General features: G+C 43.8%; 1 protein-coding gene across 3 annotated transcripts in view; it reads left to right on the top strand.

Moving 5' to 3' along the window:
- The first annotated feature begins 4,482 nt into the window (after nucleotides 1–4,482).
- Nucleotides 4,483–20,643, top strand: part of PTPRO (protein tyrosine phosphatase receptor type O) — a 263,577-nt gene continuing 247,416 nt past the window's right edge. For all 3 annotated transcript variants that reach the window (XR_016441869.1, XM_090043530.1, XM_090043531.1), the window contains exon 1: nucleotides 4,483–4,976. Coding sequence is in view for 2 of the 3 variants with exons in the window: in XM_090043530.1 (XP_089899656.1) it covers nucleotides 4,899–4,976 (78 nt within the window). In the remaining variant the exon portion in view is untranslated. The remainder of the gene's footprint in view (nucleotides 4,977–20,643) is intronic.

Below are 20,643 nucleotides of genomic sequence, written 5' to 3' on the forward strand. Positions count from 1 at the left end.
CCACACACATACCACATTCATACAAAACAAGAAAATAGAAAAACATTAAGATGGCTAAGTAAAACAAAATGGAGTTTTAGCTTCAATGAAATCCAACACTATCACTCTGCTTTTCATTTTGAAGCTGTCTGAAGTGGACTCATCAATCTGAGTGGTTGTTTTCATGTTGTCATGAAAGGAACGTATAAAACTTAACAGGTTTGGTGGGCATCCTATATTTTTTAGGACGATAAACAGATCTGCTCTGCTGATGATGTCAGATGCTTTGGTTAGATCCATGAAGGCAATGTACAATAGTCAGTTCTGCTCTCTGCATTTTTCTTGAAGTTGCTGCAGGAAAAATATCATGTCTATGGTTGATCTTCCAGCCCTGAATCCGCACTGACGTTCAGGGTAGACATGACCTGCCAGGTGTTGTAGGTGCACCAAGATAACCCTTGTGAAAGCTTTTCCTGCTATACTTAGTAGTGAGATACTTCTGTAGTTGTTGCAGTTGCCCTTATCTCCTTTATTTTTATAGAGAGTCATGCTTGCATCACACATCTTTCCAGCATTTGAGTAGCAGCTGATGAAGATATGGTAGTAGGCTTTTTTTCCCACACTTGAGAATTTCCAGTGGGATGCCATCTTTTCCAGGAGCCTTGCCATTTGATAATGAACCAATGGTTTTGTTTAACTCTTCCACAGTGGGCTCCACATCTAACTCTGGCATGACCTATAGAGTAGGTTTTTGATCCAGTGATTTATTGGTGATGTTTCTTTCTTGTGAGCATAGCTCTGAGTAGTATTCAATCCAGCAAGGTATCTGCTTGCTTTTTCACACTGCATGTAATTAACTTGTGGAGCTCATTACCACAAGATACTGAAGAGGCTGACCAATTAATCAGGTTCAAAAGAGAATTAGACACATTCATAGGTGTAAGCAGATATCTTGTTGGGCCTCTGAATGTAACTAATCCTCTTTTGAACCTGGTTAATTGGTCAGCCACTGCAGTATCTTGTGATAATGAGCTCCACAAGTTAATTATATGCAGTGTGAAAAAGAACTTTCTTTAGTTTGTTTTAAAACTGCTTCCTAATAATTTTCTCAATTGTCCCTTACTTCTGATGGTAAACATGAAATCCCCATTTACTTTTTCTGTAAAACTCATGATTTTATAGACCTCTGGCTATTAAAGTGGCCTTTTGTCTAAACTGAAAAATCCTAGCCTATTTAGTCATTTCTCATATAGTGACCTCTCCAGCTCCCTTTTTATCCTTGTTGTCCTTCTCTGTACCTTTTTTACCTCTGCTATATCCTTTTGGAGGTGGAGGGATCTGAACTGCACACAATATTCAAGGTGTGGAAGTACTGTAAGTTTATACAGTGGAATAATGACATTTTATGTTTTGTTTTCAGTTCCCTTCCAAATAATTACTAGCATCCTATTTGTATTTCTTATTGCTGCTGAACACCAGGCTGGTGTTTTCAGAGAACTGTTCACAATAATTCCCAGACCCCTTTCCTGAGCAGTAGCAGCTAATGTAGCACCTATCCTTCTGTGTATACAATTCTGATTACTTTTTCCTATACGCATTACTTTGCAGTTATTAACACTGAATTTCATCTGCAATTTTGTTGGCCATTCACTCTATTTTATGAGATCCATATATATAAAATGCATAGTTAGCCTTGTTTTTTACCACTCTGAATAGTTGGTGCAATTAAAGGTGGGACTAGGCATGTTTCCCCCATCCAAGTCCATCTGCAGACTCCAAATCTAGAAGTTTGTCAATGCAGCAAATCTGGTTTCCATGTCATGTGCCTGCTCTTGAGCTCTGGGTCTGTGGTGTACCTGACAGCAGCCACTGGGGATGATCTCAGAACAGCGTCACTGGCAAACTGCTAGGTCTGGAGCATATCAGCTGGTGGACAAAGTGAGGTCAGAGCTGTCATTCACAGGACCAGCTGCTATAGCAGGATAGACAAGCTCTCAGCACCAGTTTGAATGCTTTGGTGTGGGGTCGCTTACTCCACTTACTTCACACTGACTATTCCCTCAGATTTGGTGTGGAGTTGTTATGCCACTGTAAATTCATACCCTAACTTACCTAGCAGGAACTTTGTCAGGGGTAAGCTCATAGTTTTATAGATGTTAGAGTCAGAAGGGACCTATTAGATCATTGAGTCCACCCCCCTGCCCTGAAGAGGTTCAGATCTCCCAATCAGTCCAGATAGGGTTTTTTCTATAGGCCTTTAACCAGACGAGTAGCCCTCCACTGAACCCTCTCCAGGCCATCCACATCCCTCCCAAAGTGCTGCGCCCAAAACTGGACGCAGTACTCCAGCTGCATCATAACCAATGCTGCACAGAGGGGAAGTATCACCTCCCTAGACCTGTTTATATGCAAGAAAGGGTGCAGTTAGCTTTACTTATTACCTCATCACACTGGTGACTCATGTTCATTTTGGAGTTGACTATGACTCCAAGATCCCTTTCCACAGTTGTGCTACTTAGAGTGGTACCTCCAAGGCTATAGGAGTGTTGATGATTCTTCCTCCCCAGGTGCAACACATGACATTCATCCTTGTTAAACTGCATCCTATTCTGTTCGGCCCATTTCCTTAGCCTGTCCAAATCAGCCTAGATTTGCTCCCTGCTGTCTAGTTTGTGTACCTCCAGCCATAGTTTGGTGTCATCAGCAAACTTGGACAGGGTGCTTTCTACTCCCTCGTCCAAGTCACTAAAGAAGATATTGAATAGTACCAGTCCCAGGATAAAGCCTTGGGAGACTCTGCCGCTCGCATTTCTCCAGATAGAAAACAACCTGTCCACCACCTGTCTGGGTGCATCCCATAAGCCAATTTACTACCCACCAGACTGTGTAATAATCCACATTGTGACTGTTTAGTTTATTTATAAGAATTGGGTGTGACACTGTGTCAAAGGCCTTTTTAAAATCTAAGTAAATAACATCTACCTCTATTCCTTCATCCAAGCATTTTGTGACCCGGTTGTAAAATGAAACCAGGTTAGTCAGGCAGGATCTGCCTGCTATGAACCCATGCTGGTTGCCCCTTACCATCATTTTACCTGCTGGTCCCCCACAAATGTGATCCTTAACAATTTTCTCAAAGGTCTTGCCAAGGACAGAGGTGAGGCTAACCAGCCTCTTTCCTCCGCTTCTTGAAAACAGGGACCATATTGGCCCTTTTCCAATCCCCTGGGACATGTCCTGAGCACCATGAGTGCTTAGACAGTTGTGTCAGCAGCTCCACTATGACTCCAGCTAATTCCCTAAGTACCCTAGGATGAAGATCATCAGGACCTTTTGACTTAAATACATTCAACCCCTCCAGGTGCCCCTTTACTAGGTCAGCTTGAACAGTTGGTGGGTTGGTATCTATACTAAGGTGTCAATGGGATGTGTATTTGTATTCTGTCCAGGAACACGGATGCAAAAAAATCATTTAGACACTTCGCTTTGGCCATCCTATCTGTTACCAGTTGCTCTACTTCATCCTGAAGGGGCCCTAAGTTACCCTGCACCTTCTTTTTGCTTCCTATGTACTTAAAGAATGATGTTTTGTTATCCTTAACTTTTGCTGACAGCCTAAGCTCCATTTCCACTTTGGCTCTCCTCACTGTTTCCCTGCAAGCTCGAGCCAACCAGGTATATGACTCATTGGTTGGGAGATCAGATCCTTACATTGGAAGTTGTAATCTTCTCAGAGACCTAGTTCATTGAACAACCACTTTTCCTACGTAATGGTCTGGGGCTGGAATATTTTCTGTGTAGGCTACATTAAGTAAGAGCATTTGGAACCTGATTCATCATGCAGCTGGAGTTCTCCTGCAAGACGCTCAGCACCTTGCTTTCTTAGGCAATTAGGCCTCAGTCCTGCAATGACTTACATAGGCATTGAACTTGCATTAGCAGCACTCTGGCAGAAGTCAGTGATTCCCCATGTGAACAAAGCGGTCCATTTGCATGGTCAGCTGCATCGTAGTACTTCTTAGACACAAGATTACTATTCTCACAAGCATGGGGCAGTTACTAACACAAACCAGCTTCTGGATGGGGGTCAAAAGAGGCAAGCATATAGTAACCTCCTCTGGTAAGTGTAAAATTATATCACAGTCATATCAAGAGAGCAATTACACTATTACACTCAGGGCTGTTCTCTCTCTGGCAGCTCAGTATGGAACCATCTCTCAAGACAGCAATATGTGGAGTGCAATAGCAAATATATAGGCGTATATGTTAATGGTAGGCATCTGTGGGAGAGTGGACTGGAATTTTTTTTGGTGGGGGAGAAAGGCTGTGAGTCCATTTTATTATGTGACCTCCAAAAGAGAGAAAACCTGCTTGGGCAAGAATAAGAGTCCTTAGCTTGGGGCTGGGGGCAGGATCTGGGGAAGGGAGAGGAGGGGTGGAGCTACCAGGGGGTGGAGATGGCAGGGGAGGGAGGGAGAGAAGCAGAGAGATGGGAGGCTGCTTGTCACTTCCAGCTCCGTGCCTGGAATGAGGGCTCCTCGGTCATCCAGGGGAAGCCAGGAGGGATAAGAAAAGGAGGACCCGAGCAAAGGGAAGCGGGGGCTCCACCGATCACCCTTCTGCACCTCCAGAGGAGGAGGGGCAGCAGCAGCAAAGTCCCGGCCCCTTCTCCCTCCCCCTGCTTTTGAATGCAGGGATCAGAGAAACCACTGGAAGAACATTAAACATAAAAATCCAGCCCTCTCCCCCACATGAAATACAAGAAGCGGGAGAGGAGCCCGTCCTGCGAGTCCCCTGATGCTGCAGCGGCTCGCCATTGTTAGCAGCACTCGGGGGCCAAGAAAAGAGGAGGAGGAGGAGGAAGATCGCAGCCTCCCTGCTGAGATCGCGGCGGGCGACGCTCTCCCCCTTCCACTTCCATGGTCGGGATCCTGCCGGAGGGAGCGGGCGGCGGCCAGATGATCCGCTTCTCCCTGCTCTGGCTCTTTGTGCTCAAGGTAAGGCAGAGCTCGCCTGCATCCTCACCCGCCGCCGCCGCGCAGCGGGTCTCGGCGCCCGGGCAAGGCACAGATGTGCGGCTGGATCCATGGGTTACATCGTCTTAGGGCCGGGGGGGTTAATGGGTTTGTCACTTGCGCCTCTCCCTTTTGTGCTGGGAATTATAAGCGCCGGCGCCCAAGACCGAGCAGGGAGGATGCGCTGCCCAGGGCGAAAGGCAGTCACTTTCCTCGGGCAGTGATCACTCTCGGAGCCTGCCTCCCCCGACGCCAGCTGGCAGAAGCAGGGGCTTTGTGCTCGCCCGGGGGAGCGTCTGGCCCTGCATGTGCTAAGACCTCGAAACCTTATTGTCTCATTCCGCCGTGGCCCCTGGCGGGGCGCGCCGGGAGCTGCAAGGAGCAGCGAGAGGGATCCAGGCGGAAAGGGGAGTGTGCCCTGCTCGGAGACATCCCTGCCGCCCCCCGCACCGCAGCCTGGGCCGCCCCCGCCCCATTGTGCCGCTTCCCGTGTCCTGTCTGGAGGGTCCGAGCGGGGGAAGCCGCCGGGCTCCTGCGGCGGACAGCCAGTCCCCTCGCCTGTCACTCACGCGTTGCAGGGAGCAGAAATGCCCACCGAAAGGAAGGAAAAGAACAGGGGGAGAGGGGGGTGCCGGCTGGGATAGCTTCTGCTTGCTGCTTTTCTACACGCATGCATACGTGTATACACATACACATACATACGTATACACACACGTACACACACGTGCATATACATACCTGTATACACACATACACGTGTATACATACATACATATATGTATACTTACATACCTATATATACACATACATATGTATACATACATACCTATATACACACATACATGTGTATACATACATACATATATGTATACATACATACCTATATACACACATACATATGTATACATACATACCTATATACACACATACATATGTACACATACATAGCTGTATAGGCATATACACACACATGCATACGTATATACACACATACATGCCATTGTTCAGCCTAATCCAAAGTTATTGCATTACTGGGATATTGGCAAACGTCATTGTCAGTCTTCCCACATGATATTTCATGCAAGTGCGATTGAAATGTCATTGCAGAATCATTCGTTCCCATTCCCCCCAGCCTACCATCACTTTAGTTCTTTTCTAGCAAGTGGTTTTTATCAGCAGCCACAGTCTAGAAATCCAAAAAAGAAAAAAGGAAAAAAGGTAAACAGGAACTATCCCTTCAGCACCCCAGTGACACCTAATTTAGGGGCAGATTCTGCAGGGAAGCCTATGGCAGCTGAGTGGTGCTCAGCACCTCAGGGTAAATGTTCAGGATGGGTGGCAGGATTAGTCCAATGAACAAAAGAACACATTTGAGATCTTTGGTTTGGCCATGGATACATTCCACTAAGGAACACATCAGTTGCTTTTCAGAGGGTTTTTGTTTTGTTCTGTTTTTTTGGCTGGGTGTTCCCCCCCCACAGCATTGTGATTAATATGATACAGAAAGCGGGGGGGGGGGGGTAAATGCTCATACTTTTTTATTGTTTCAATGCTTAGCATTACATTTAGATATTAACTGGCCACGTTCAAGCTCTGAACATCTCCCTGACATTCATTTTCTAAGTTCTGCCTAACACTGAAAGCTTGGTTACGCATGCCTTTTTTCCCCCTCTTTTCACTTTTGCTCCATTAATGTTTCCTTGAGCACGTTGAATATGCTTCACCTAAGCCTTCTAAGGGAAATGTATGTACCATGCAGGCTATGTCTTGACCATAATTATTATTGCACTCAAATTACAGTATTCTGCTCATTAATAAAACCAACCCAGAGTTTTGCATAATTGTCAGTCAATGCTTAAGACAGCACCTCATCTAGGGCTCTGATCCTTTATATCTTTCCTGATGTTGATCCTTGTTCACACAAATGACCTCCTGCATCTGTCAGAGTTTGTAGGCTCAAGTCCTAGAATAGCAGTGTTGTAGCTGGTAAAAACTGACATTGCCTTGACAGAACTATTTAGAGGAAGCTTCTACCACATCTGTTCACACTCTAGTTGCCTGCTTTCCCTGCTTTCACTTCCACAAGTGCTGAAATATGCATTTGCTTCACACATAATGTTAATATATTCGGTAGGATTTTGTTTTAGAGGGCTTGGGGACTGATGTTTTGGAAAGAAAGGAGGATAGCAGGTATTTACAGGTAAGCAAGTAGCTGAGTGAACTGTAGTTAATTTTTATTCTAACCCTTCATTTCATTCAATGAAGCATATACAAAATTTTAAGCACATATTTTAGTCCCATTGACTCCCACAGGACTTAGTTATGGGCAGAAGCCAAGGTTGTTCATTAGCATCTTTATGACAGATTTGCTTTAGACATAATGAAAGGAAAATACATGTCTGGCTTTAAAAAATGATGTCATACTATTCCAATAAGAGAGCAAGAAATCAAGAAAAGAAGATTTTCAGGAAGTCTAAGTCTCAGGGTATTATTCCTGTAGAAATTATCACCACTTCTGAGTCAGAAGTGTTTCAGGCATGTTATTTAGTATCACTGCTCAAGAAAGATCCAGGAGTAGAATGCCAGGAAGCATTGCGAAAAAGTAACAAAGTGCATGAGAGTTATGTGGTAGCTTGGAATAATGGGGAAACCTGCAGATCATGACTGAGGTGAACTGGAAGCATAGTCTGTGACAGAAAATATGGCCTTAGTTGGATAGTAAGCCTACTTTTATTAAATCATGTATATGGTTACTATATACTACGCTGAGAATTGAAGTAGGAATTCACATACAGATGGAAGTAAATGGGGGTATTACAGGATAGGACTGAAATGCACTGGAAGAGATATCTGAGGAAGTTTGTGCACAGCCTGACCACTCAGCATCCTGGTTCAGCCCCTGGTTATAAATCTATTTTCATGAGCATGAAATTCAGTTTTCTTTAAGTATCTAATCTGTTTGTTTGTTTTGCAGTGAAAAATAAATTAAATAAAAGAGGTTACAGTTTCTACCTAGAGCATTTTATTCACTCCCTGCTTTTTAGACATGCCAGCTTCTTGGAGACAGGAAGCACTGGCTCTTTAAAATTCTAAGAGTTGCCAAGCTAATGTTATTAAATTGATGTTTCGCCTAGAAGTTAATCTCATTGAGAAAACAGCTGCACCGAACTGATGAATCCCAAGAAGGGCAAAGGCTGCCTCTGTGAGCTTGCTGTTTCAGCATTGGTGGGCCAACTGTCACTTGCTAAACTGTATCTGTTTGGTGTGGATAAAACATCAGCCTTGCTGCCCATCTGGCAGTTTGTAAAACTGTCACCTGAGAGGCTTTGCCCAGTGACAAAGCTGTTCAAACTGTTTCCTCTCCCCTTCCTGACATTGCTCACTACACAGCTGAGCCATGGATCTTCACATGGGCACCAGCACACTCGAATGTATTTGGAAGCATCACAATGCAAAATTTAAATCTTACAGTGCTCTTTCACAATGGCTTTCTGTGGCAGGGCACTTGGTATGCTTGCCAATTTAAGAGATCAGGCAGTCTGCTGAGCCACGGGTCAAGCCTCATTAGAGAGTCAGCTGACCCGGGGCCAGCAGGCTAGGCTTGATCAAGGGAGTCACCTGATTGCAAAGGAGACCTCTGATTGGAGGAGGTCTAGGCTTAGACAGTTTATAAGCTCAGAGTAGGAGAGCAGGATTTGCAGTAACATCTTGGGAGCTGGTGGAGGGACAACATCTAGCAGGAAGGCTGTAACACCTGAATGTCAGCAAGGAGAGTAACATCTGAAATATCCAGAGGTTTGGGTAGGAGCTAAGGGGATGGATGAAGTTCCTGGGGAACCCAGTGTAGGGTCCAGAGCCCTGAGAAGGGGCTGTATACACGGGGACCTGATGAGAGGCCAGAGGGGCTGAGTGTACAAGGGCGTGTTGAGCAGTTAGAAGAGCCCTGAGAAAAGGGTCATATATGTGTAAGAGATGTGGGGAAGGGCCTGGGTGAACCCACTGAGTGGCATAGCACAGGAGCCTATTGAGGGGCCTGGATAACCACAGAGAAGGAAAGAGGGCTGCAGTAAGAAAGATCTGTTGGGGGCTCTGAGCTCACCCAGAGAGAGGGAATGATCTGTGGAGGGGTCTGAGAGGGCGGCCATGCAGAGAAGAGAGGGTTGGCTGCTTTGGGATTGACTCTAGGAACCTCACTGGTCCAAGCTGGGGCCAGGGCCTGGGTAGGGCCAAAGGGTGAAATATTCCTCCCCCTGGGAGCCTGGAGTCTCGACTGCCCTGGAGGTGGGATCAGGGCCTAGGAGGATGAGGCCTGGTACTAGACTGTCTGAGGAGGATGGATCTAGGACAGGGGTCAGAGTGAGCTGGGGGCCAGATACAGAGGGTTCAGATGAGATGGAGCCAGGGCCAAGGGGCCTGGTGGTTAGCAGCCCTGATGTAGTGTAGCACATTTAAGGGGGCCCCAGAGAGGGGCATATAAGGTCAGGTAGGCCTGAAGACCGGTCCTGGGTAAGAACTAAAACTGCACCCTACTGGAGCTGTTTAGTGTGGTGGGGTGGCCTGTGGTGAGGGAGCCTTCATGAAATGCCATGCATGGGCCACTCAAGGCATGGCAGGTGAGAGCAGGACAGACTGCCCTTTAAGCAGGGCAATTTCAAATTTATTTTGTGGGTGCCCCATGACACTTCCCCACATGTTGATTTTTGAGGTGGGGGGGTGGGGGAAGGAGGAAAGGGATGTTCACTTGGAAAATACAGATCAATGAGGATTTACAGTACCTGGGAAGTGAAGTGTTGTGGGTCTTTTCAGAAAATTGCCGCACACTTCCTGCTGTAGATATTACTGTCTTTACAAAGTACATGTAAAGCCCATGTGCTCCTACAAGGCCTGGAAACAATCAGTTCCCTAAAATATTGATTGACTGAGATTCAAAGTAAAGACACTAATCCAAACCTGTTGGCACTTTAACATAACGATTTGCACAATACATACAATTAGATCAAACCCCAGAAACTTTAAAATCCCTTTCAGAGGAACTTGGCTGTTGTCCAGCCAACCAGTCAAATACTCTTTTATCATCTAGGAAGTTTTACCTTCAGCTTTCTCCAGGCATGCTGGCTTTTGCTGTATGTCCAGTCACCAAATCTGGGTTACTTTCAAACACAGGAAGGGAATAAGACCTTCAGGTATTTACAAAAGATACCTTTGTTGCAGGTCACTCTTTTTTAATGAAGGGCATCCAGCTGAAGGAACACTGCTGACCATAGTTGTGGTAGATTTGATATGTTTTCTCAGGTTGGCACCCCACCCATTCAGAGCTTTAGGTGTCATAATGAAGACCTTAACCTTCACTTGCAAAACCAGAATCAGTTAGTGCTGGTATTCCGAGATCTGCACTATATATTCCAGTTAGGTGTGCCACTCAGTAAGAGACCTCTCTGTTCTGCAATAGCTTCAGCCTCTACATGACTGTAATATATAGTTCTATATAAAGGACACTGCAACAGCTTAACTTTTTGAGGGGAAAACCTAGATTACCATGACAAGTTCTACATGTGAAAGGGAAAACTGCAAGTCTCTAGTTAGATGTATGTGATAAAAAGCTGAATGGGTCAGTGCTGTACTGTGTTTGTCAAGCAGCACCCACAGCTCTATAATCACCCATAAGTGCAGATGCCATTAATTAAGATTAATATCATTAATATAAAACTCTATTAATTATTAATACCCGAGCAATCAAAGGATTTCCAGTTGCAAATGGCCATCATTACTTTAGTCTGTTCTAGACTGAGCTTCAAACAGCTTGGTTAATCCATATTGCAATCTTGGCTAGACAACAGCTGCCATGCAGACTGCATCATCTGAGTGGATCAAGACAGAGACATGCAGTTGGGTGTCATGCACTTACTGAAATCACCAACTCTCACGATTCCTTATTAAATCTCACAGCAGCCCCAGGCCGAACAGGGGAGTGACTCTTGAAAGGATCAGTTATCCACAGCTACTCACTGAAACCTCTCCAGGGGGAAAGAATGAAGCCAATTGGCTGACCACTTTCTCCAGGATCTGTGAGTGCCTCCACAATACTTTCTGATCAATGTTTTGAAAGCAGTATTAGATCTAATATCAGCATAAAAGCCTGATCCTATCCATCAGTAGAACATTAACCAGTGTAGTTCCTGTGCTATGGTCAAATATAGACCCAAACTGACAAAGGACAAGGAGTTCAAAGGTATTGATGTACTGACATAATACAGCAAGAATTGTTTTATCACAATCTTCTCCATGATCTTACCCAATAAGGGAAGGTTTGATACTGATCAGACTGTTCCTTCTTTCAGAGTAGTAGGCAGCCTTCTCTTGCTGAGTTGCTGACAGTCTTCACAAGCAGGAAATCTAATATTCCCCCTGGTCTTCACTCTGTCAGGACATAGAGCTAGACCACAGTTATTGGGACAAGGATCTTCCAACATCTCTAGTACCTCAGGGAGAATCACTAATTGAAACTGTAGCAGAGAAGACAAAGTCCTTGTTCCCTGAGGACCATTTTTTGCCACCATGGAAACAGGCAACTCATACTCAATCCAAACAACCTCATCTACAAAATTGCAATTTTCATATAATGGGTGTGACTCAAACCAACTGCCAAGTTGAGACAATCTGAATTTACTAGACTGTCTGCCATGTGAGATAAACCTTCAGGTTGGGATTTTGCAGATGTTGTGGAAGAGAAAAAGATGAGGACATACCATTATATAAACCATGGCACTCTAAATGGTGGCCCTCTGACCCCATGTGGACTGTAAGGAATTAAATTACAGCCCAAGGGTCCCTTCCAGCCATGACTCCCTTTATCACTCTGGCTGCAACAGCAGCTGGAGTCTCCAGCTTCCTCCTCCAGCTTTCAAAATTCTGCACCCATCCCAGGGGGTGGTGAGGCATGGCATGGCACTGTATAGCATGGTGGGGAGCACTCGGGATGAGGCTGGGACTATGCAGCTTCACCCTGAGTGAGGGTTTGGGGGAGAGTGTCCACGTGGGGCTGTTTCAGTGAGGCTGCAGCAGAGGGATGCAGGTACAAAGTGAAACAGGGAACGTCATTGTGTTGGCCCCATGACCCCCCACTGATACATGGGGCATGCAGCCCCTGCCAGTGTGCCTACAGGGTGGGCAGCCTCTGGCCAGTTAGAATTTAGACAGCCCTTATGTAAAGCATTATTGAAAGAGATTGCAAGTACTGTCAGTTCACTTGTTTCAGGGACCAAGTACATTGTCAGGTAGGGTCAGAAGAAAATTTCTTTAGTAGTGGGTTGTTGGATGGTTGGAATGCTGCATGGGAATTATGAGATATGGACTCTAATCTCAGTTTTGAAAAGGATTCACTAATATGGTACAAATTTCAAAATCATGCAGGGAATAGAGTTGGGCCCCTAACCCTTAACAGGTGGTGGGCACATTTTTTACCTGGTAAAATCCTTACTTTAACCTCCCTTTGCCTCAGGTTTTCCACCAGTCATATAGAAACAATAGCTCTCACAGGGCAGTTGTAAAGATTACTTAGAGCAAGATACAAAGCATGTTAAAGTCAACCAGAGTCTTTCCACTGGATATCAGAACAGACTCTGTGTTTCTGAAGTGCTCGGGGATTTTATGATAAAAATGGTGGAAGCATTAAATATTTAATTGTTATTAATATTGCATCGCTAGGGGTAATGCTGGGATCTTATACGTTTCTGTGAAGCTTTCAGTATTGACCACTGTTGGAGGCAGGACATTGGTTTGGGCAAACCATTGATCTGTTCTACTGTGACTGCTCCTATGTTCCTACAGACATACTCTGAATGAGAAGAAGAGGTGAACTTGTAAAGCTGTCTAAATGCATTTTATATGCAATAGACTCAATGGGTTTTTTGTAAGTCTTTTGTGAACATGTTTCAGATCCTGAGGCAGAAATTCTGAAAAGAAAAGGATTTTTTTATGAAAGAAACACTATGTTTTGTATTAATGCTAAAAGTGGAACAAATAACAAATGAATAAATGATGAAGAGACACTTAAAATAAAATGTTACCAGTTCATCCCAGCACAGTGTTTTGATCTTGAATGAATAGAAGGGATGAAGTGAGCAGCTCATTATGGAAGAAAGAAATGTGCAGCTTTTATGGTAAGCCAAACATGATGCATAATGTTTCATTTCTGGAACTCCTCCATTTCACGTGCTAGGAAATTATTCTGGCTTTTAAGTAAAGGAGTCTCAGAAATGAAACATAATGCATCATGTTTGGCTTACTTTAAGGAAACCATGCGGTAACAAAATGAAAGTATGGAGTGCTCTGAGCAGATTACAGTAGTTACATTATAACGTTTACTCTTTAGTTTGCTACATGTATTTAGAGGAGAAATACCATACAGTAAGCATGAGTAATGGATAAAATGGTGACATAGTTGACAGTAACAGAAGTTAGCAAAGAGGAGGGGGTTTAAGAAGGGAAATGATAAAGCCTATTGTTAACATATTGAGGTTGATGTGTAGAGAAGACCTTGAGGAGAAAATATTTGATATTTGAGGTGGAGATGTACTAGATAGAAGCTATAATATTGGAGTTGGAAAGGTCATTTTGGAGACTTAAACATAGTGGCTGGGCTATAGTTGCACAGAGACTTTAGAATTAAAGAGGTATTTTATGAAATATAGGATCCAAGGTCACATTTTAACGATTAGGTGATTCACCTGACACCTATCTGACACCAAATGGGGGCTCGTATGACTCAGTATTTTGTAACTTTCAAAATGGGGGCACCAAATGACCCAGTATTTTGTAACTTTCAAAGCAAAGACCACATCAGTACAGTACTTACTACGGCAAAAAAAGGGAAAGTGCAGGAAATAATTTCAGCCTTATAAATGACCAAGAACAAAAAATAAAAGGCAAAAAACATCAGCATAGCTATGCCACTTTACATCAGCTGAGGATCTTACAAGTGATGTTCTAAAATCAGCTGTTTGAGAGCTCATACATCAGGACCAAACCTACGCCCGGATTTGACATAGGCAGGACCACTATTGAGATTAGCTGGTTTAGTCTGTTTTTCCAAGAACTGAACTGGGCCCAGAGCTTAAGAAAATAAACAGGAAACAGACCAAAATAACTAGTAAATGAAAAGAATGAATGAAGGAATAATCACAAGGAAAAACTAAATGCCTTTTTGTAAATAATGAAGGAAAATTGTTAGATGTCACATCAGCAATTTTTGCAAGAAAAACTTTTATTTAGAATAAGGAACTGGGCCAAAGTCTTCTGTCTGCTGCTGATTAAGATCTTTGCATTTTAATGTGGACTTTCTTCTTCCAACTTAAGTGCTTCATCTTGCAATGAAATTATGGTCGTGTGTCACCAGAGTCTGAGGAAAGGATTGCTGAGGAAAGGATTGTGATGTCACAAAATCAATAGTATAGGACCCTATACTGTAATCCATATTCACAGAAGTGTATTAAATCAATGTGTTTCCTTCTGTGAGTAATGACTGTAAGATCAAGCCCTCTGACTTCACTGCATCAAGAAATAGGGGAATATGGGATGTGATCTTACATAATTAACTAGTAGATTAAACCCAGTAAGAGAAATTATGACATTTTCTGAAAGATAAATTGTTACATAGTACATGCTTAAGTGTACTATACTTCAAAATTATCACCAATATGAAAGTCCCTCTTAATGGGTTATTAACTAATGTATTAGCTCCAAAGTACTTAGTGTTTAATATTTTTGAAAAGTAACCAAATATTCCATATGCTCAAAAACACAACAGGTTCTTCAAGGGCCTTGTTGTAAAAAATGGAACCCATTACAGAAAAAGAGGAAATGCTAACTTTATAGGCTATAAAATTAGGCTGGTATTTAAAAGAAATGAATATATTCCAGAAATACTAGTTCTAATGAGCTGGCAAAGTGCTCATATGAAACACTGCCCTTTATTGGATGGAATCAGAATCACTTGATTCTCTTATATTATTAACACCTACTAGAGATTCTGTTGTGCTGAATCATCTGGGATACTGCCCAAAACCCAGTGAAGCCAATGGGAGTATTTATGTTGACTTAGAAGGGTTTGGGGATCAAGTCCTTGGAGCAAGAAGAAAGGAGACTCCCTCCTGCTGGTGAAGCTTAGTCTTTTCTGGGTGGTGCACCATGGGGCTAACAATTTTTTAATGACCTTGATTTTGTTACCTTACCAGCTGCCCCTGGATATTTTAGGGTTAAAGTCTAAAGTTAGATAGTTTGGAAAATTCCAATTTAGACAAAACTTGACCTGTTGCCTTCCTCAGCTAATAAAAATATTGAAAAGGGCTGTGGTCATCAGACTGACAGGGCTACTATAAAGAGACCATGCTTGAATTCCTGCATTTTAAAGGGTTTTTTTTCTCCACAGGAGGAGGAAGCTAACAACATATAACTGAACCTGGAAACAATCGGGCTGTTTTGGCAACAGAAAGCCAAAGCAAAGAGTGGTTTTCATGCTATCAAAACCTCCATATTTAAAAGGAAGTGAGGTCTGGGTGAAATGGTTCTGCTTTTAGTGAATTTCTGCACAAGGCTACTCTTCTACAACATGACATTTTTTTCTCTCAGAAATAGAAATTAAAAAATCTGTATTTAAGCATCCCATTAAATCAAAATGTGGATTTAAATTTTGTCAATAGTCTCTAACTCTAAATCAAGCTAAATCAACCCTCAGATCAAAATTTTATCAAATTTTAGGATGTTTGACATTCAGATCACAATTCTGTAGTCTGAACCCATCTCTACTCATGTACAGCCAGGGTACATGTATTATACTAAGCTATTTCACTTCTAACAGACTTCCATGTAACCTCAGGACAATAGACCATTATACATGCTGCCTAGCATATGCAAATACTTATCTGTCAACTTTTAAAAGGGTTTTCAGAGTGTTTATCTAAAACAGACAGTATATAGACTGAGATGTTATACTACAGACCCTGAATTGCTGTTTAAGATGCGTAAGTAGAAACTAATTTTGTGGCAAGGGGCAGGTCACACAACTGTGGGCAGATCCAGGATTTTTCCTAAATGCTGGGGGGAACCACCCCTTGAACTATAGGGGGATGGGAGCAAGGTATGTCTGGAGCTCCCAGGCCAGCAGTGAAGGCCAGGGAACCGGGCAGGAATCAGGCACACAAAGAGCTGGACCTGCCATTGCTACCATTGAAACCACTGTCCCTGGCTGCCTCAGGTGCATGGGAAGCCCCAGAGTCAGGGCCAGCTTAATGCATAGGCAAACTGGGCACATGCCTAGGACACTAAGTGAAGAAGGGGCCCAGTTGTGCTTATTTTACATATTATGGTTATTCAGTGAAACAAAGTAGAGGCACACAAGTTTGTTTGCTGAGGGCCCACTAAAGGGTCACTCCGACCCCGGCCAGAGCCATTTCTGCCCGACACTGCAGGGAAACATTGTGTGGGGGCCAAGCTTGGCTGATTCCTCTTTCCAATGCCTGCTGCTTCCCACCCCCCTTATGCCCCTTCCAGGTGTCCTCTCCTGGGGTTTCACCTGCACCCAGCTTAGCCAGGGACAGCAGCAGTGGCAGCAGAAAAGGGGTGTGTCTGCAGCACAGAATTTCCTCCTTATCAGATTCATCCCTGTGTAAAGCCTATTTCAGAGCTCAAGTGCACTGACAACAGTGGGGCTGCACTCACCTCTGAATTCAACTCTAATGCAAAAATTCTTTAGTTTCTTTGGTCTCAGGCTTAAAGGCAGGATCACTATTGATATCAGTTGGCTTTGTCCATTTCTCCAGGGACTGAACTGGGTCCAAAGCTTGAGTAAATCAACAGTAAACAAAAGGAATGAATGAAGGAATAGTCACAAGGAAAAAGAATGATCAAAACTCTCTTCTGAAGAAAGAATGATCCAAAGCACTTCTAAATTTGGCTAGGCATGCACCCCTGCAGCCTATATTAAAGTGTTTCTTTAAAAACAAGAAGTTCATTTTCTCCTCCTTTTTATATCCCATGTCATCCACCTTGCTAGATTTTTCATTAAGCAGCATGCTATAGCCTGGAGCTCCTGCTGGAGTAGGAAATCAGCCCATGATGAATCGAGGAAGTCTTATATCAACTGTTCTGAAAATTATCAGATTTATTTTGGATCTTTTCTTTATATAAATAATAATAACTATTGAGTAATGAGACAATAAGATGAATTTACCTAGATCCCTATAGTTCCAGGAAGGATGACTTGGCATAATAAACGTTTCCTCCCTAACTGGTATGTCTGTACATATAACAGTGTTTTGCATAACCATTCCCCAGAGTATTATGGAAAGGCAAATGAGATGTGACGGCTGGTGCTTGGCCTACAGGGACAGCTGGGGAACTTTCTCTACCTGCAAAGCCACATGGAGAATGACTATATTTAAATGAGATGGGATTGATTTAAATGTGCAGTCATTTAAATGGGTATAACATGCTACCAAATAAGAATGGCAGTATTTAAAATCAGCTTTATACTGGTGTAAACTACTACACCAGGGGCAGGCAGTAGACAGTCAGCGTCAGTAACCTTTTTGGTTTATCTTGAAATTGTATCCAGTGCTTTTGTGGAGCACAGATTGATAAAGCAGAAATTTCTCCCCAATAAGTTTATTTTTATTAGTAACAGCACCAATAGCTTTCAGCTCACTACAGAGGTAGCAGAAAGGAAAGGGCATCTGACTAGATAATGGACCTTTCTTGCTGTAAGAATCTATGAAAAGGAGAAATGATCCCTCCCTGAAGAGGCCTGAAATCTACCTCAGAGACAGCTAAAACAGTTTGTATCCAATCTAAGACAAATAATCGAGAACTAGAATCTAGATCTAGCTATCAGTATGATACAGAATATGAGAATAATGCATTGAGGATATCATAGAAAGCAATAGACTAGAACCAGGAGATGTGGGTTTTTTTTTTTTCCAATTTGAACTACACACCCATTTCTTAGGGAAATAAAGTCACTTGATTTCTGGGCCTCTGTTTCTCATGGTGACTTTTGCTTATTTTGTCTTTTATTCTGCAAACTGTTTGGGGCAGGGAATACTTCTCACAATGTGTTTGCACCCTGCCTGGGACACTGAAGTAATCAATTGACAGGGGGAAAGGGAGGTGTTCGGGGCGCTACTATGCTAGAAACTACAGCAACGTAAAATCCAGTGCACTGGTTAATAGTTACATATTGAATTTCTCCTCCTCCTTTCACCCTAGTTGTGGGTATCATACAAACTGTACAGGTGATGATAATTGCCATGCTTCATCTTTAAACAGATGTGTAAGCAATGGACTGTTTGGGAATAAATAACAAGCAATCTTGATGAGGCCACTTCATTTCTGCTTGCTTTCTCTTCATTGAGCTAGTATTTAACAAGGGTATACCTTGTGCTCCTGTTTGTGGATCAGTTCTTGCTGATAACTTCTTAAAGTGATCAGTCAATTATATGGAGTCAGGAGCAGATCCAGAGGGGGTGTACTGGCACAGCTGCACTTCTGCACCTCTCCCCTTTTCTGACCATATGGCAGAAGCAGCAGGCAAGGACTGAGTCCCTGAAAATTACCAGGTAAGAGTTCTCTCTCTCTTTTCCTCTATGGCACTCAGAGGCATGTCCTGTCCCCTCCCCTGCCTGCCACTGCCACTGTCCCAGAGTGAGGGGAACACCTGTTCCACTTCAGTCAGGCTCTGCAGGGGCTGGGTACAGCCTGGGACAGTAGCAGCAGTGGTGATGATGCGGGGGCAGGTGGGTTAACCCCCCCCTTCCTGGTGCCCCCAGGTGTTCCCTGCCAGCCTGGGAGCAGGAAAGGAGAGGAGGAACTAGTTTGCCCACCCACTGCTGCCACTGCCACTATCCTGGGCTGAGTCCAGCACCTGAAAAAGCCTGGCTGGGGTGGGGCAGTTGTCCCTTTGCCCCTGGGACAACAGGACTGGGGGAGAAGGGAAGAGACCTCTGACCAGGAAGGGGAAAGGGAGGATTCTTACATGCCTTGAGGACTTAAAAATGGCCCTAACTGCTGATCGCATAGCATAGCCTGCCTACTCTGGTGGAGGGCGAAGGCTGGGAGCAGTGGGTGCAGCCATGCTTGCAGTAATGGCTACTTCTTCCGCATCCCACTCTGGAAAATCTTGGATTGGCTTCTGTATGGAGTCAAAGCTTACTGTCATCAGGTGTGGCTGGGGTATTTGTTCTAGTAAACAGGGTAGTTTTACTTGGATTAATAAGTTGTTTGGGTTTTTTTCCAAAGCCAGGGAAATATTTTATACCTTTTTGAGTGTTACATTGTAGAAATATGTGGTTTAGAGCCAATTACTATTACTGGATGGATCAGCTTTGTTACTGAAAGGTAACAGAATGTGATCTCTTCTTCTAAAATGGAGATTTAGCCTCTCTGTACTTGTGTGATTTGGAAAACCTCACTGTTTCATGAGGCATATGGAGCCCATCCATTACTTGGCAGGAAAAGCCTTAGCACTCTCATTGTGAACAGAAGCACCACTGCTTTTCACCCAGAACATATCTCAATAAAGCAGTAGAGCTGAGTTAGCCCTAGGCAATCAGGTGAACACTGGGAACAGCAGGTGCCCTAGGTGAGGCTGATTGCAGGGCTTGGAAGGAGTCCTGAAGGCCAGTATTTGTCAACCCTTAAAAACTTGTGGGCTCAGTCCACCAAGTCTCCCACTGGCCTCCCTGAGGCAGGGAAGCCACAGGAAAAGGGGACAATGGGGTTCCTGGGACAAATAATGGCAAAACAGGGATGGGCGTACTGGTCAGAGGTTTAAAACAAGTGTGCCAAGTGGGGGTACCAAGCACAGCACTCCAGACAGTGCTCACTGGCCCTCAGATGAGTCCAGCAAGCCAGTGGACACTGCCCAGTGATACTCTGCTTGGAGACAAGAGTGAAGCAGGGCAGGGAAAGAGGGCCCATGGTCCCTGAGCCTCCTTCCCAGTCAGGTGAATATGGTCAGCTTGGCTGGGACCAGGAGGAGGTTCTGGGAGCTGAAGGCAGGGGATGTTTGTCTCTTCTAACTGAGGAAGCTTTGGCAAGGTAAGTGGCAAATTCTGGTTGTTTAAATAATGTAAATATTTACTGATGTTCAAGGGGTTCTGAATTGGATTTGAATTGGTTATAAATGTAGAAATGAAAGCTGCATGTTCCATTCTGGACATCTAAGCCATCCAGGTTGGGCATGAAATACCTGGATTACAATTCAGCTTAAGTTTTTTGTGGTCCTGGCTCCTGACCTACAAAATGGACTGTAGTACTGAGCCCTCTGCTTCCTCAATCCAGTGCAGAGGGAATTCCTGTTTATTACCACTTCTCAGGGAAACCTGGAGAGAGAGATCAACATCTAGACTGATTTCACAGGGAGGAGAAGGCACAGTATAGCATGGGAAGGATGCCTGGCCTAGCAAAGTGGTAGATTCCGTATCACAAATGCTGAATCCTGTGGCCTTCTGGAAATATATTTGCAAATATAATTGGAGGAATATAAAATGGTAGTGTTGCCCATTTAAAAAAATAATTATGAATCACACCCCTAAAAACATGAGATCTGGCTTACAATGTACTGTAGGTGGGTATTTTGCCTTTTGGTATTTGAAAA

Source organism: Crocodylus siamensis, chromosome 4 (genome assembly GCF_052110815.1).
Source record: "Crocodylus siamensis isolate JL-2025a chromosome 4, ASM5211081v1, whole genome shotgun sequence".
NCBI classification, from domain to species: domain Eukaryota; kingdom Metazoa; phylum Chordata; order Crocodylia; family Crocodylidae; genus Crocodylus; species Crocodylus siamensis.